Source organism: Echeneis naucrates, chromosome 10 (assembly GCF_900963305.1).
Source record: "Echeneis naucrates chromosome 10, fEcheNa1.1, whole genome shotgun sequence".
NCBI classification, from domain to species: domain Eukaryota; kingdom Metazoa; phylum Chordata; class Actinopteri; order Carangiformes; family Echeneidae; genus Echeneis; species Echeneis naucrates.
This window is the reverse complement of record NC_042520.1, coordinates 8,081,954-8,096,721: the sequence shown is the minus strand read 5'-3', so window position 1 is coordinate 8,096,721 and position 14,768 is coordinate 8,081,954. Positions and strand designations below refer to the sequence as shown.

Sequence of the window (14,768 nt, the reverse complement as noted above, 5' to 3'; positions counted from 1 at the left end):
AATTGTGTATTTAAATGCTGTACTGTGTATGCTAGATTGCATACTGAGACAGTGAAGGAACTTCCCTTTTATTTTTCGCATTGAAAAATTATGTATGATTTTTTTTTTTTTTTTTTTTTTTCCCCCTTCCCAGAAGAACACTTCGGGAATACGCTATATGCTACAGTAACAAAGTCCGTTAGCACTGCGTGATTGAAATATAGCAGCAGTAAATGTCTGTACATTGGAGCTGGGCTCCACTCGCTCTCTAAGATCAGATAAGGCAATGATGTCAGTTGAAAACTGTTGCATTACACACAAGGAGTCCCACTAGACCAAGCAGATAGACTTGCAGAGAATCACACTGTATGTATGCAGGAAGTATAATAATTATTGAAGGGAAACTGGCAGTGTTGATAAGAAAGGACTTGGGAGTTGATGGCAGGAAAGTAGAGATTTGGTCAATGTTGACACGGTTATATTTACATTTACTTATATGGCAGATGTTTTAAAGCAGCGGTCTGGTTATTGTTGTTTTGTCATGACTACACAGACTGAATTTCCAGTCTTCTTTGTAAGAATACGGGTTCTGTTTGATGTAAAGATGCAGAAAGATTCAATGTAGGAACTTTTATCTCAAAATAGGTTTATCACGATTACTAATATGAGCTATTGAGGTAACCAGTTTTAACAATCTATTTTGATCTGTTTTCCTTAACACAACCTCCCTGATGGTCTTGTACGTATGGTGTCCATTCAAAGGAGTAAAACTTCTGTTGATTGTGTTGAAAACTAATAATTTATTTTATGCTGTTGGGCTTTCTTAGAGGCAGCATTGCAGCGTAATAAGAAGGTTGCAGGTTCGTGCCTGTGTGGGTTTCCTCCCACCTTGTCTAGGTTAACTGATGACTCTAAATTGTCCGTAGGTCTGAGTGGGTGTGTGTCTCTTCAAATGTGTGTTTGTGCAATCCTTAGTTTTTAGTTTTTTTTTGTTTTTGTTTTTTTGTGTGTGTGTGTTGCAAATCTGTGGCAGACCAAAGATGCGTCCCAACAGGCAAGTCTGCTTGTCTCCTGTGAAGACCTAAATGTAGTCCAAAGTGTGGACTATTTAAAATGTATAATGTTGGCCTAATATATAGAAACCACAAACAATACAAGGTGAAAAATGGCCCACAGGATTATTGTAAAATATTATTTGTTGAATTTTGTGCGAGATGGGCAGAGGGTAGTCTTCAATAGGTGTGTTCCCATTATTCTTAGAAATCTAAACAGTGAATTAAAAACTGATGGAAACATCAATTGGAAAAAACCTCTCACATGTCGCAAAAAAGTTTTCACACTCCCGTTAACTGGTTTTTCAGATGAATAGATATTGCAGTATTTCGCAAACTGGTGATGGAAAACCTATTTTCAGTGACAGTGAGCAGTTTGCCTTTCAGAACCAGCTCCTGACAACAGGAGATATTTTTTGCCACGAGAGGTCCGGTGGCCTACCACGGTTCATTGAACCTTCCACGATCATTCTGAATCCTGGGTTATTCATTTTAAACATTTCTCTCCTATAAATCCCCTATATGTGGCCGCCGCCATGTATGAGACCTTAGCCTTTCCTTTCATCGTCTGATTTAAATTATCATGGCAGTGGCTGCAACTGAAATCCCAGTCCTGACACGTTGTGGGTTTGGGTCCAGCCGAAGTGCATCTATCTAAAGCTGAAAAGACCATTGCAGAATCAGAGTTTGCGAGAATAAAATTAAAATGATTGGGTTTATGGTTTGTTTTCCTTTGTGAGGTTGTTTATTTTTTCTGTTCATTTACTAGCCCTGACCACTCTGGATCCCCACCCTCTGTCAAAACCTTTATGCCCAATGTGTTCCTTATGTTCTAATAATGCTGTTTCAGAGCAGCAAACCAAAATTGTTTTGCCAGCCACAAATGACCAGCAATTACTCAGTCTTACTTTTCTTTTCAAGAGCCTGAAATAAGGTGATTTCATCTCTTTCTCAATTAGGAACAGTCCTATATGATCGACATTTACATTTGAAAACAGCCTGTCATGATTCTGAGCCTACAGGTAAAAGGCAAACATTTAGGAGATCTGAAAAAGTGTAAGTGTCTCTAGCCTGAAGCCAAAGCCCAAAGCAGGTTTGAAAAAGTGAATGATTTGTTTTTGGTTGAAACATTTTCCTTTTTTCTCACAGTCCTCAAAAAAATGTTGCTCTCCACCTCAATGCTATCAGTCCCAGGCCTCAGGCACTGTTATAAATCCCACCCTTCACATACAGAAGGGGACTGATAGTTGGTTGTTACAACTCATAGCAATTGTTTAGGTGAGACCCTTGTGGTGCCCTTTGCTTTTAGATGTAACCACAGCCCCAGCTTGGCATTATCAGCGCACTGACAGACTTCCCACTCTTACTAATCGGTTTCAAGCCAAACGTTTGACCTCGCTACTGAGTTAGGAGCACTCTAACAAAGCCAGCTCAGTGGGCCTTGAAGAGCTGTGTGCAGGTGGATCATCCTTATTTGTGTTGGTTTCCTAAGAGGACCTGACCCGCTCCCTGGTTAAGGATTAAAGGTGTGACTTTCTCCCCTATCAGGGTAATCAGCACATTTATAGCGTTGACAGCTTCCTTATTAACTAAAGACACTGTATGTACCTCAACCTATGAAACTATCAACAACTTGAAACAACTTTTTGGGCCTTTTAGTGTTGCCTCTGGCCAAGTGCTGGTCGTATGTGTTGGCTCTGCCATTTAGATTACCTGGCCCAGAAATATGCGCATATATATATATATATATATAGTCTTCCATTTTCATTTCTACCACCATCTTACATTGGGTTTGATGGCATATGTGTTTGATTTGGATTATTTCTCATGAGCATTGCCAAGTAAATCAAATATCAGATCAGTGTCTCTGTTTGTGCCAGTGGACCATTTGAGGCTAAATGGCATGAGAAAACTGTCTGGTGCATCGGTGTGCACAGCAAATGCAGACATGCAGATGTTCGAGAAAAGTAAGGAAAGAATTGTTGCAACAATAATTTTCTTACTAGTAGCTAATATGTGAAGGGGTTAGGAATTATTTGACAAGCTCTGCATAAAAAGAGACTTTGTTTGTATTTTGTGAATAAAAAATGTAATTTCGCTTGTATTTTGAACCTAATCTCTTTTAATTAGGACTGATTGAATTGAATCCTATATATTTTTTGAATTGGGTGGTACTTCAAAAATCATTTTTGCTGTCATCTCTGGGATTCCAGGTTTCTCTGCCACATCCTAACTGAATTAGCATTTTAATTAAAAAGTTCTTTCTTCTTCTTCTTTTTTTTTTTTTTTTGCAGAGCACTGAAGATTTCAAATTAAGCAGAGTTCAGGAAAATATTCTTGAAACGAATAAAGCTGGAGCTATTTCAAGGGACATAACTTTACCTGAACAATGAATATAGGGCTTGGTCAGTCCAATGTCAAATGTCAACCTAAATCTGGCAGAAGTGGCCCCTGCAGGGATGATAAAAAACCCACAAATATATCCACCTGGAAACAGTGAACAGAAGGTTACAGTCCCGCAGAAGGACTGTCAAATAAAAAATGAGAGTTTATGATATAGCAAGGTACTAAACCTTTGTGTCCTGCAAGCAAGTATGGAGAAAACCCCATCTGCAAAATTTTAAAGGAAACTGGGGAGAATGTCCTGGACTGTATTCATTTGCAGCCTGGCTTGAACAATGGTGCTTTCCTTATATTCAGGCTTACTGTGGTGTCATATTGTTTACTGATTGGTAAGTGCACATTCATTTCCATCCACTTATGCCTGTTTAAACAGACCATCCTGACCCCAACAGGAAAAAACACTATCAAGTTTTGTTCCACTTTGGAACTTGCAGTTGAATGTTCATTTTGTTATCTCTCTTATTTGTGATTCACAATAGTAAATTGTTTTTTTTTTTTTTTGGTACTGCTTCATTTTGTTAACTTTTTGGCAAAACCGCTTTTAATTCTTTTAATTAATGCTTTTCACTTCCGACCCTCAATTTATTGCTGTGGTTAGAAAGCTGCTTGCATTGTGTCTACATGTTTGTTGATCTGCCCAATGTCAATTGCTCTATATGTCTTTGAAATCAGCCAGTATAAGTCATTCTAAGTATCTACATTGTAGGCAATGGCCTTCTAGTTGTCTCTTTCTTGTTCTTTTGCTTCTGTAAGCCTCAACAGATCAAGTGAAGTTACTTGAGGGGAATTGCTGACTTTGAAATTGAAAGAACTACTGGTGACTCACTAGCCCTTGGACATTCATAAAATGCTTGATATTAGGATGCCTGCCATATGTTAGACATCTTGGAAATGTATATTCCTTCACAAAATATACCAAGCCACAAAATATCCTCTAGTAAATGTAAGTCTATAAAACTAAAGAAATGTTTCTGTGATTTCTTGTTTTCAGGCAAGACTGCAGGTGTCTATGCTGTGGATCACTGCCTCAATCCACCACTATTAAAATGATTACTCGTACTGGCATGTAAACATGTAGCTTGCAGAGTTTCAACCTGCTGCAAGTAGAAAGGTATCTTTTTGCAAACTCAAATGATCAGAATAGTGTATCAATTTGACAAAGCATTTACAGTATCAACACCTTACATGAAATCAGTTAGTCTTGTTTTTTTACATCAACATTTCTCTTCTCTGAGGCGAGGTTAGGTTCAACAAACGTAGTGTTCATTTACCAGTCACTGAAATATATACCACGATCCAAAAAGTCACACAAGGTTAAACAATCCGAAACTCATTTTAGGGTCTACTGGCCTTCATGATTTTCTGAGTTTCAGAGTTGAATATCTAAGTAACAGTGGATTTACTGTTGTGTAAACACTCATGTTTATACATCTGTTCATGCTTTCAAACCCATAACTAATCAGTGACACCAAAGTCACTGCAGAAAATCTTTTCCAGTTTAGCATCTTAAAAAGGGAACCAGGGAGAAAAATTTTCACTTTTATTTAATTTTCTGATAATGTTATTCCTGTTATCAGTACCTGTAGCACTCCTTGCGAATGCCGAAGTTATTGCCGAGTTATTTTTCTAACTTGAGCTTTACCATACAATTTCTTCAATTTCCATAATGGTATTTTCTGAATCATCCATTTGCTCAAAAATCCTATATCTATATCTCATGGATTTGTAATGTGCCCAGTAGAGTAAAGTTAGAGGTGAGACAAAAGTCATTGTGCTTGATATCACATAGGCTGATGTGAACAAGACTGCTTACATTTTATCTGTTGTGCTGTAAACTATAAAGCTGATGGTACCAAAGCTCACTCAGAGTTTGTGTTCTATTTGCATAGCATTAAATAGTGACATGTCCCTCTGAGACCATTTGTTTTCACATAGGCAGTGTTTTCAAGTGCCCTTTTAACAGCATATCATACAACAGGTGGGCAAGGTAACAGTTAAACAAGCCTCCAGGGAGTCACTGTAAACTAATCACAGAATATTCTTTCTTTTTTCAGTTAAATCATACTCTAGTATGGGTACAGATTATCAAAAATTAACACTCAAAGAAAGCCCAAACTAAGAAATGCTTTGGGGCAAATATCCAACCCTTTCAACTTTAATATCATATATAAATTCAATTGAATTATAATGTAATTATTAATTGACTAATTAACAATACAAATTTTTTTCAATATGACTTAACTCCCTTGATACACAAACATAGGTATAGCTTACAAACAAGTGGAACAAATTGGGGCAAAAAGCTCTCCTCAGTGTGCGTCAGCAAAAGCTGTCTAACCAAGGTTTAGTGGGAGTGAAGAGGCAGAATAGTACTTACCAAAAGTTGGTACTAAGCCCCCAGAAGAGAAGAGAGCGGTGCTGCCTTGTAGTAGTACAGTGGGGGGCAATGAATAATTTACATTTCTCTTTCATCTCTCAGGTCTTTGCCATCACTGCCATCACTGCTTTCAGCTGCCTTAAATCTTTCCAAGCCTTGCAATATTGTAATTGGAATGGAATTGCTCTACAAGTGCAAAGCATGCTAGGAAGCTCAGCAGGGACTTTATGGCTCAAGTGGCAGATAGTATATTAATGGAGATATGAAGATTTAAAGAACTGTTGAACTCGAAGATCCTAGTTATGCTGGTATTTTTTCCCAGAAGTGCCCGCTATATCATAACAGTGTGTATTTTAAATCCACCCATCTTCAGCTACTTTTGAATGCATTTGGTCATCATTAGGTTAGTTGCATTTCAGAAAATCAGCGAGACACCGCTGGTACCAAAGGAAAACTCTTTGAGAAGGAACAAACTTTCATATTTTATTTTCTTTAATTGGACACTATTTACTTTTTCAGGGTCAAGGCCAGTCATCTCAAAATGACTAAATGGTTCTTGGTAAAATTATGTCCCACATCCACAGCAGCTGTGTATATTAATTATAGTGCATGCAAGTTGATTTTGACTCCAGTATATACAAGCTACCCAGAAAGTAAAGACCAATTCACACCGGATTGCTAATTAGGATGACCTATTCAACAATGAGCATAAAAAAAGAGTTTTGTACAAATGAAGACCACTTTGTTTGTACTTGTGAAGTATATGTGTCCGTCGATAAAACAGTTTGAAGACCTCACTGATCCTGAGATAGTCTGTACACTCTTGTCATGTTTTTAAAATTAGCTTATTCTTGGTTGCCCTCTTTTTATTTGCACGTGGTTGTCACACTCCACAAAATGAAATGAGTAAACTTTATTTTTTTTAACCAAAACTACCAGCACTGAGTGTTAGGTAATGTTAAGGAGGGATACAATATTATGTTTGTTCCCAAACTAAACAACAATGCAATAGTTGGGTTTTCTTCATTGGAAGTAAGCTTTGGTTGAGCAAAAGAAATAAGTGACCTGTAGACAAGAATATTAATGAAATAAATACATTTTTAAAGTTTAATCATTTGCATATTTAATGTGAGTCGCGTAAAACTGACATTGAATTCAGTGTAATGCATAAAAATATCAGTATTTATCTGAGCACAACACGAAGCTTAATTATTACTTCTCCATTGTCTTTGGACCAATCAGCCACATAATAGAAATGATCTGTGAACAATGTCTTTCCAACACAGGGATAAACGGTCATTTTTGATTCTCATTACCAAGTTTATCACCTTACTGACAGGGACACTCGCTCTTTCAATGTCTTCATCAGTCAAAGACTTGACAATTGCTGAGACAGGAATGCTAAAACCCAATCAATATTCTACAAGTAATGTTGCTGAGGGGACACATTAGTAGTCTGGCCATGATAAAGACATAAAAAAGGTAAAACGTATCAACGATAGTATTGAGATTCTCGTGTATTTTGAACTAAGCATCATTTTACTATTGTTTTTATTATTATCATCATTTTAGCAGTGTCAATCACATCAGAAGGGCTACAATTCAGAAAAATTGTGTATATTAAGATCATTTCATCACCAGTACTACCTTTTAATTGAATTAAGATTTGGTTGAGCAAAAGAAATGTGACCTGTAGACGGGAAAAGGAATAAAATAAATATATTTTTACATTTTTAATCACTTGCATATTTAATATTTGTGGTGTAAAACTGACGTTTATTTCAGTGTAAAGCATAAAAATACCAGCATTCATCTAAACAGAACAGGAAGCTTAATTATTACTTCTCCATTGTCTTTGGACCAATCAGCCACATAATAGAAATGATCTGTGAACAATGATGATCTTTGTCTTTCCAACACAGGGATAAACGGTCATTTTTGATTCTCATTACCAAGTTTATCACCTTACTGACAGGGACACTCGCTCTTTCAGTGTCTTCATCAGTCAAAGACTTGACAATTGTTCAGATAGGAATGTTAAAACCCAATCAATATTCTACTAGTAATATTGCTGAGGGGACACATTAGTAGTTTGGCCATGATAAAGACATAAAAAAGGTAAAACGATAGTATTGGCATTCTCATGTGTACTTTTGAGCTAAGAATCATTTTACGATTGTTTTTTTGTTATTATCATTTTAGCAGTATCAATCACATCAGAAAGCCTACAATTCAGAAAAACAGTGTACCTTCATATCACGGCATCACCAGCATACTGGTGATGGCTACTACCTTTTAATTGTATATGACCTTTTTTAATGCACTTTCCTTTCATAAATATCCTTACCAGTAAATGACTTTTAGTTTCAACAAAAAGAAATGCTGAGTTTTTATTACACAGCTGAAAATCGTTGACTTCACAGAAAAATCATCAGACCAGCTTGAGGAGACTGCCGCTGCAAACTGTGGCCATTAACACTTCCGTGATGAAGTAACATTATTCCTTTAGACAACTTAAATTCTTTAACCAAGCTGAAATATCAGCTCAGAAAAGTGACTCATCATTTAGCTGGTTGTGGACTGGATTTCTACAAATTGAATAATGCTTGATTGCAAATGTTTTTTGTGTATATTTGATTACAGAATGCAATGTCAGCATCTAAATACAGTGTTAGAATTTCTTAGCGAAGGGATGTCTTGAGCGGGTCACCACAATTTTGATGATATTATTTATTATTAATTCTTTCACACAACCTTATACCAACTAGGGACTTAACCATGCGGTTTCAGGATATTGTATAACATTGGTTTTAAAATGACAACAAAGAAAAATTACCATCAGGTAAATAACAAACTAATATTAAGTAGAAAAAGCCAGTTTGTACCGAATTAAACTTCCTCAGATAACTGTATGTGAAAGTATGAGACTTCTGATATCACCATGTTTTATTAAATCGGCTATTGCGTTCAGAATAGTGAAGCCCAGGAAAGCACACACACTCTGCTTTCTTGTCACAGATCCGGGGTCGGCCCGGATCTCAGATCTGGTCTCGGATCTCTTCCTGCAGCCGGATGGGTCCCATCCGCTCGCTGTGAAATCGGGCTGACCCCTCCGACATTACAGTCTCCTCCCCTTCGACGTCACCGCGACCTTGTGACCGTCAGCTCACCTGACCAATGGCGCGTGGGAGTCTCACGCCCAACGCTTCCCCGCGGCCAATCAAAACCCGAGCTAGGCGGGCTCACCGTGGGCCTGGCATTCAAGTCTGGTTGCAAGAGGTAAGCAATGGATGGGATTTTGTGAGTTTTCTTTGACATGTTATTTATTGTCCTCTCCGGATTTTACAGAGCAGAGAGTTCTCAGAGAGCAGAGTCCGTGTCTTTGTGTGTGTGTTAAAACACAGACCGGTTGCCAGGTAACGGCCGTTTTATTGATGCTAGCCCGGCTAACTGTGCAGCACTCCAAAGTATCCAAAGCACAGAGAACAACGGTGATTTTCCACAAATACAACAGCTGTTCGTTAACTCTGATTTCATGTCGGGTTTGGTCTGGCAAATGACGGCCTCGTCAGCAAACACTGAAAACTGTCAGGTCGCCCTGTCTGACGTTGTTAGTCGCTTACTGCTACGTTATTGTTGAGATTTACGATATGAAGTTTTCTGTCCGTAACAACCGAGCTGGTTTCCAAACACGTCGGGTCATTGTTTTCTGTCGAGCCTCCCGTTTGTTTACATCTGCTTTACCGTTCACATTACGGAGCCCCGTGTGAACGTGTCTGCCTGCTGTCGCTGCTGCACAGGGAGACACGTGTTAAGGCAAACAGTGGTCCGAGTTAACGCCCCAGAGATCATGGTGAAATAAATCTGTTTACTCAAGTGTTTTGGCATTTTCAGAAAGCCCTCCACCGAGCTGTGAAGTGGCAAGCAGCCGAGCAGAGAAGCCCGCCGCACCGACACCACACCGGACCCCACCACACCTCTCCAAACTGCTGGATACGAGTCTGAACTCTCTGGAGAGCAGTCCACTGCAGTTTCTTCTTTATCGCCACACGGAATGGATTTTGAGAAGACCTAATCTGGATAGTTTGCGGTGTAATTCTTTTTATTTTTGTTAAAAGCCCGCTGGTGGAGTTTTGGCCAACTTTTAGAGAAGTCGCACTAAGATTTTTAAGGAAGGGGGGAAACTAACTGAAAGCTGAAATGGATCAAGCCAGCGGTGGGGAGGACCCGAATAAACCCTCCAAAAAGAGGTCCAGTGAGGATGAGGGTAAAAACAAAAAGCTGGTAGGTACACAGAAAGGCTCAGCCAGCCCACTCTCACATCATCACATCAGAAACTTCCAATACTCCATATTCAACGAAGTTTCACTTCAAAAGCTGATTTGTTTGGTCTGTTACATTAAACACTGGACTTTACTTGTTGTTTCCCTTTAGTAGTCAGTATAAACTTCACATAAAGTCATATAAAACAAAGCCAAATGGTAATGTGACTCAAGTACAGTTGGTAAACAGCCTGCTGTCAGTACAGAACATCTCTGGCTAGTGCAGGATGAGGCTCAAATAATTATTGATGTGTTGTTATTGCTATTTAATGTAGCCTAAAACACAGCAGCTAATAGGTGCTACAGTTGAGAGAAGGGGATAGTGTTTCACTGAGTGCTTTTAAAGCACTCACGACATCATGTGATTTGTCAATACAGCTCTTAGAAGTTCTTTGAACTGCAATCTTGTTGTGACAGTTGGGCCTCAATATGAATGTACATAAAGAAAAGTATTGGAGTAGGATGACTCATTGTGTAGTTTGATGTCAGTGTGGTTTTAGTTGGTTTTATAAACTGTGTGTGTGTGATTGATAAAACTTTTTCTTAGTCAGCCTGGGCAGCATTATCAGCACAGGAAATGGAATGCACAGGACAATGTCTATTAGATATGGACTGAAAGCTGCATCAACATATATTCCATTTACACAAACTCCATGGGCCTGAACTAATGGAAGAGTGTAATAAAGACTGAAATCGTTAAGGCACATCTTAGTCTGGAAATTAGATCACAAAATTATGGAGGCGTGGTGATGTTTTGCAAGATTGTGTATGATGCATGGAACAGTAATTTATGCTTCACAACTAAAGCTGTGCTAGGACTTATTTCTTTATCTACGACACCGCTTGTAAAAAGCTTCTTATTTGGTTTATTCAGGAAACTGTAGCACGATTTCACATCTACAGTTTTGAATGGAATGTAAAATATGTGAACTATGTTTCTACATATGTTACATGCATTTATGCACCTATTTGAGGCTGTAGAAATCAGTGGATGAAATTAAGTTTTCCATGACTAAAGACAAAGAACTTCGGATGATGTAGATCATGGTTTTTCTTTTCCACATGTCAGTGTGGAAAGACTGGGTGCTGTTGAACTTTTTGGGTGACGTCATCACAGCTAATCTTGGACCCTCAGTATTCTTGCTTTATAAGGGTCTTTTACTTAACATTGATTATATGCTTTGGGGTTGTTCAAACGTTAAGTCATAGCTACCATTGCCAAACAAAACATCAGTCTAGCTTTACTCATGTTTCTGTTTTTAGATGACAACAAAACCAAATTGTGCTGATGACTCAAGTAACATCTCAGTTCTTTACTTAGTTGGTATGTGCTGTTGCTCTCATTCAAAATTGTCCCTAGACTCAGACAGAAGAGCATTACTGCTATGTTACAGATTGGGAAACCAGTTTTCAGATTATAATCTTTGATCAGACATAGCGAAGCTAAGGTAGAGTTTGACCACAATAACTGCCAGACAGGAAATCCCATAATGGATTAAAAAGCGTGCACTCCCAGAGCAACTAAAGGGTCTTGTCATGAGAAATCTGAAAGAACACCCTATGACTCAAGAATCGTCTGCCTTATAAGTTTAAGGCTGTGGGTGTCTGGATAACACCAGCCCTGAGCAAATCAGCACTGAGAACGCCCTGGAAGATCACAGCCTATTTGTTCTGTCAAGTAGTCTTGGGGCCAGAAACCCCTCCTGTTTCTCATACCTCGAAGCAGAGCAGTGAGAGGCAAGGCAAGCACACTCTTTGGCTGTTGCACAAATCCCAAGACAGCTTAGTTTGAGGGAGGAAACCATTATTCATTCCTGGGTGGAGCTATGATCTATCCCCTTTTGTTTATACACACTTTTTAGCACCAACTTTCAGCTATGTAAACAAGCTCAAGTGTGCAAGCATGAAGGTATGTGCATAATTAAATCAGTGAATCTGCAAAAGGGCAAATAGAATGACAAATGTGGCTGATAGTTGCACATTTGCAGATTTACTTTACAAAGGGCAGTTTTCATACAGTGCAGTGTATGTGAATGCGGTTTACACAATTGGAGGGGTTAAAGTTTGTCACAAGCAGCTCATTGCTTTCAACTAAATAGCACAGTGCCATTTGCATTGCTCATAAGTAAAGTGGCAGAGACTGCTTGTGCAGTTTGGTCTCATCAGACTGAAATCAGCATTTAGAGGAGAAACACTGAAAGATGCGTGTTTGTTTAACAAGTCACTGGTCAGGATTACATCACAGAAACACCATTTGGGCATTGCGCCCAGGATGTAAACACTCAAATGTAGGCACGGCCAAGGACATTAGAATAACACCACAGTTTTTAGTGGTAGAAATAATTCAAAACTATTCTGTGGTTAGTAGATATTCTTTATGATAATGTCCTTTCCTTGAAGTAGTAACAACATAACATTCAACAAAAACAGGCTGATGGATTGAGGGTTTTTATTATTATTATTTTTTTTCCTTCTTGAAGGAATTTTGGGGAGCCGGCCTGACAGAGAGAAATATTACCCTTCTGCATACCAGAGTAAAAGATGACCTCATATAGAACTGCACGAGGGAAAAAGCAACCCAGTGCATTCATAAAATAATATGTGACTTTACATTACAAGCTGAATTGTGATTATAGGCTATATAAATAAATGCAATTTAACTAGGAACTTGATTATTTTCAAAGTAGATCTGAATGGGGAAATCAGTCATTTAATATGTGCCTTTATGTCGAAGCAGTTTTTAAAATTTCTTTTATAAAGCATAGTCTTATGGACTTTTATGTTTTTTTTTTTTAAGCTCTGTTCATTTCATAAGCTTTGAGTTCAAAAAGCTAATGGCTGGCTTGTCTTGAGGTTTTTTAATTTTTCAACATAAAATTTGAATAAATAGATGATGTGAAATCGGCATTTATTGCTCAGAATTATTTGAATCATTACACTTTGGATTTAAGCTGTATATTTGTACTAAACATTTCATAGCTTATTAAAGAGCCTTATGACACGCAATAGATATTTCTCGATCACTTTACGGACATGTATACATTGAGGAGGAATATAGTTGGACAACAGCTTTACTGTGGTTTTAGATAATTGGTTATTGTAAAGGCTAAATAATGTACTGAGCAAAGATTTATGGTATAGCATTTATTTTCAAGTGAGTCACTTTGACGAGCTGAAGCCAAAAATGTATTTGGGGCAATTAAAAAAATAAATAAATAAAAACATATAAAAACCAATCACCAACATCTGTAGTTGTTTTGTAGGTAATTTAATTCTGCAGAAGCAGAAGAAAAGAAAAAGGAGTAGTAAAAGAATAGAAGCCAAGCAAGATATATTGGTCACATGAATGTGGGCCTTTGCTCATGCATGTATTCTGGTTAATGACAGCGGAGAAACTGGTTTTACACATTGCAGAGTGTAAATAAAAATATTGGAGATGGCAATGGGAAAATGAGGCTGAGAAAATATTGAAAAGAGGACTTAATAGACAAGTAAATAAAATACTCATAATATGCCAAGCAAAAACATTCAAACGTGCTGGACATTCTGTGTAGTAAAGCTTACTACAGTACATGGGGATTCAGGTTTATACATTTGGTGCTTCTGTGTTTGTTAGCCTGAGGAAAGAAAGTGAAAATGCATTTCTCCATATATTTCTGCACAACCTTTTTGCTTCTTTTTGCAGCCAGTGGAGTCGAGCCCTAGAGGTGCTGGTCCAAGGCAGTCTCACTGTGGCTTCAAAAGTTCACGTTCATTTTTATATCCAGTCCATCATAGTAGTCCTTAAACTGTTTACAGTAGTTGGTGCTGTGTGTGACCCTTTGCCGAATAACTACAGTTGGAACACCAGATGCAGTTATTTTTGTAGCCCTCGTCTGACTACCGCCTGGAGATATGATGTGGAAGCATGAGGAAAAACTTTGGTTTCAGAGATATGGTGTGGTGATGTAATGGTAGAAATGTGTGGAGATTCATGTCAATGATTTTTAAAAACTAAAAGGATGCCAGTTAACCTGCATGCCCCCGAAATATAGCAGAATGTAATGGCAAACAGAAAGTTTCCTTGTACTTTCAAAGATTCACACTAGGAATTTAACTCATTCGTAAATGCTACAATTTCGACATGACACAAAATCCTTGAAAAGTGTGGTGTTGTGTGCACCACATTTGCACTTTGGGATTCACACAAGGTTTGCTATTATGACATGAGGTCCACAGCATGCAGCCCTGCTGCATATTGGGCTACAGGCAAAATTTTTTAAATAGTTTTATGTCTGATTATAGTGCAATGGGACAACATGATAGTGAAGCTTTTACCCTAACCCTAACAATATCACATTGTGAATCACATGTAATTGATCACTGTGTTGCTGTGGTTTTTGCATTTTAAACTCTTGACACTTTCTAACATGAGCTTTAGGGAAGCCTCAGGGATCCTTTTAGGTCATGTAAGCATTCAGTTAGTACAAAGTTGTCAGCTTGTTAAACATTTAAAAGTGTGTTGCCTCACTTCTGTTTGGTGAATGTATTCAAGTTTTATTTCATATTTCATATTTCCCTTTTTGCTCAACTGCTGGTTTGCATTTTTTCCCATTTTTACACTGAGTGAATATAACTGTCACATTGTTAGGGAGA

At 38.0% G+C, this 14,768-nt stretch overlaps 1 protein-coding gene across 2 annotated transcripts in view; it reads left to right on the top strand.

Annotated features, from left to right (window-relative positions):
- Positions 1 to 9,348: 9,348 nt before the first annotated feature.
- diaph2 (diaphanous-related formin 2) overlaps positions 9,349 to 14,768 on the top strand; it is a 338,700-nt gene continuing 333,280 nt past the window's right edge. The window contains exon 1 of one of the 2 annotated variants that reach the window (XM_029511765.1): positions 9,349 to 10,095. In XM_029511765.1, the coding sequence (XP_029367625.1) occupies positions 10,012 to 10,095 (84 nt within the window). In that variant the 5' untranslated portion in view covers positions 9,349 to 10,011. The remainder of the gene's footprint in view (positions 10,096 to 14,768) is intronic. The other variant, XM_029511766.1, reaches the window with a different exon arrangement.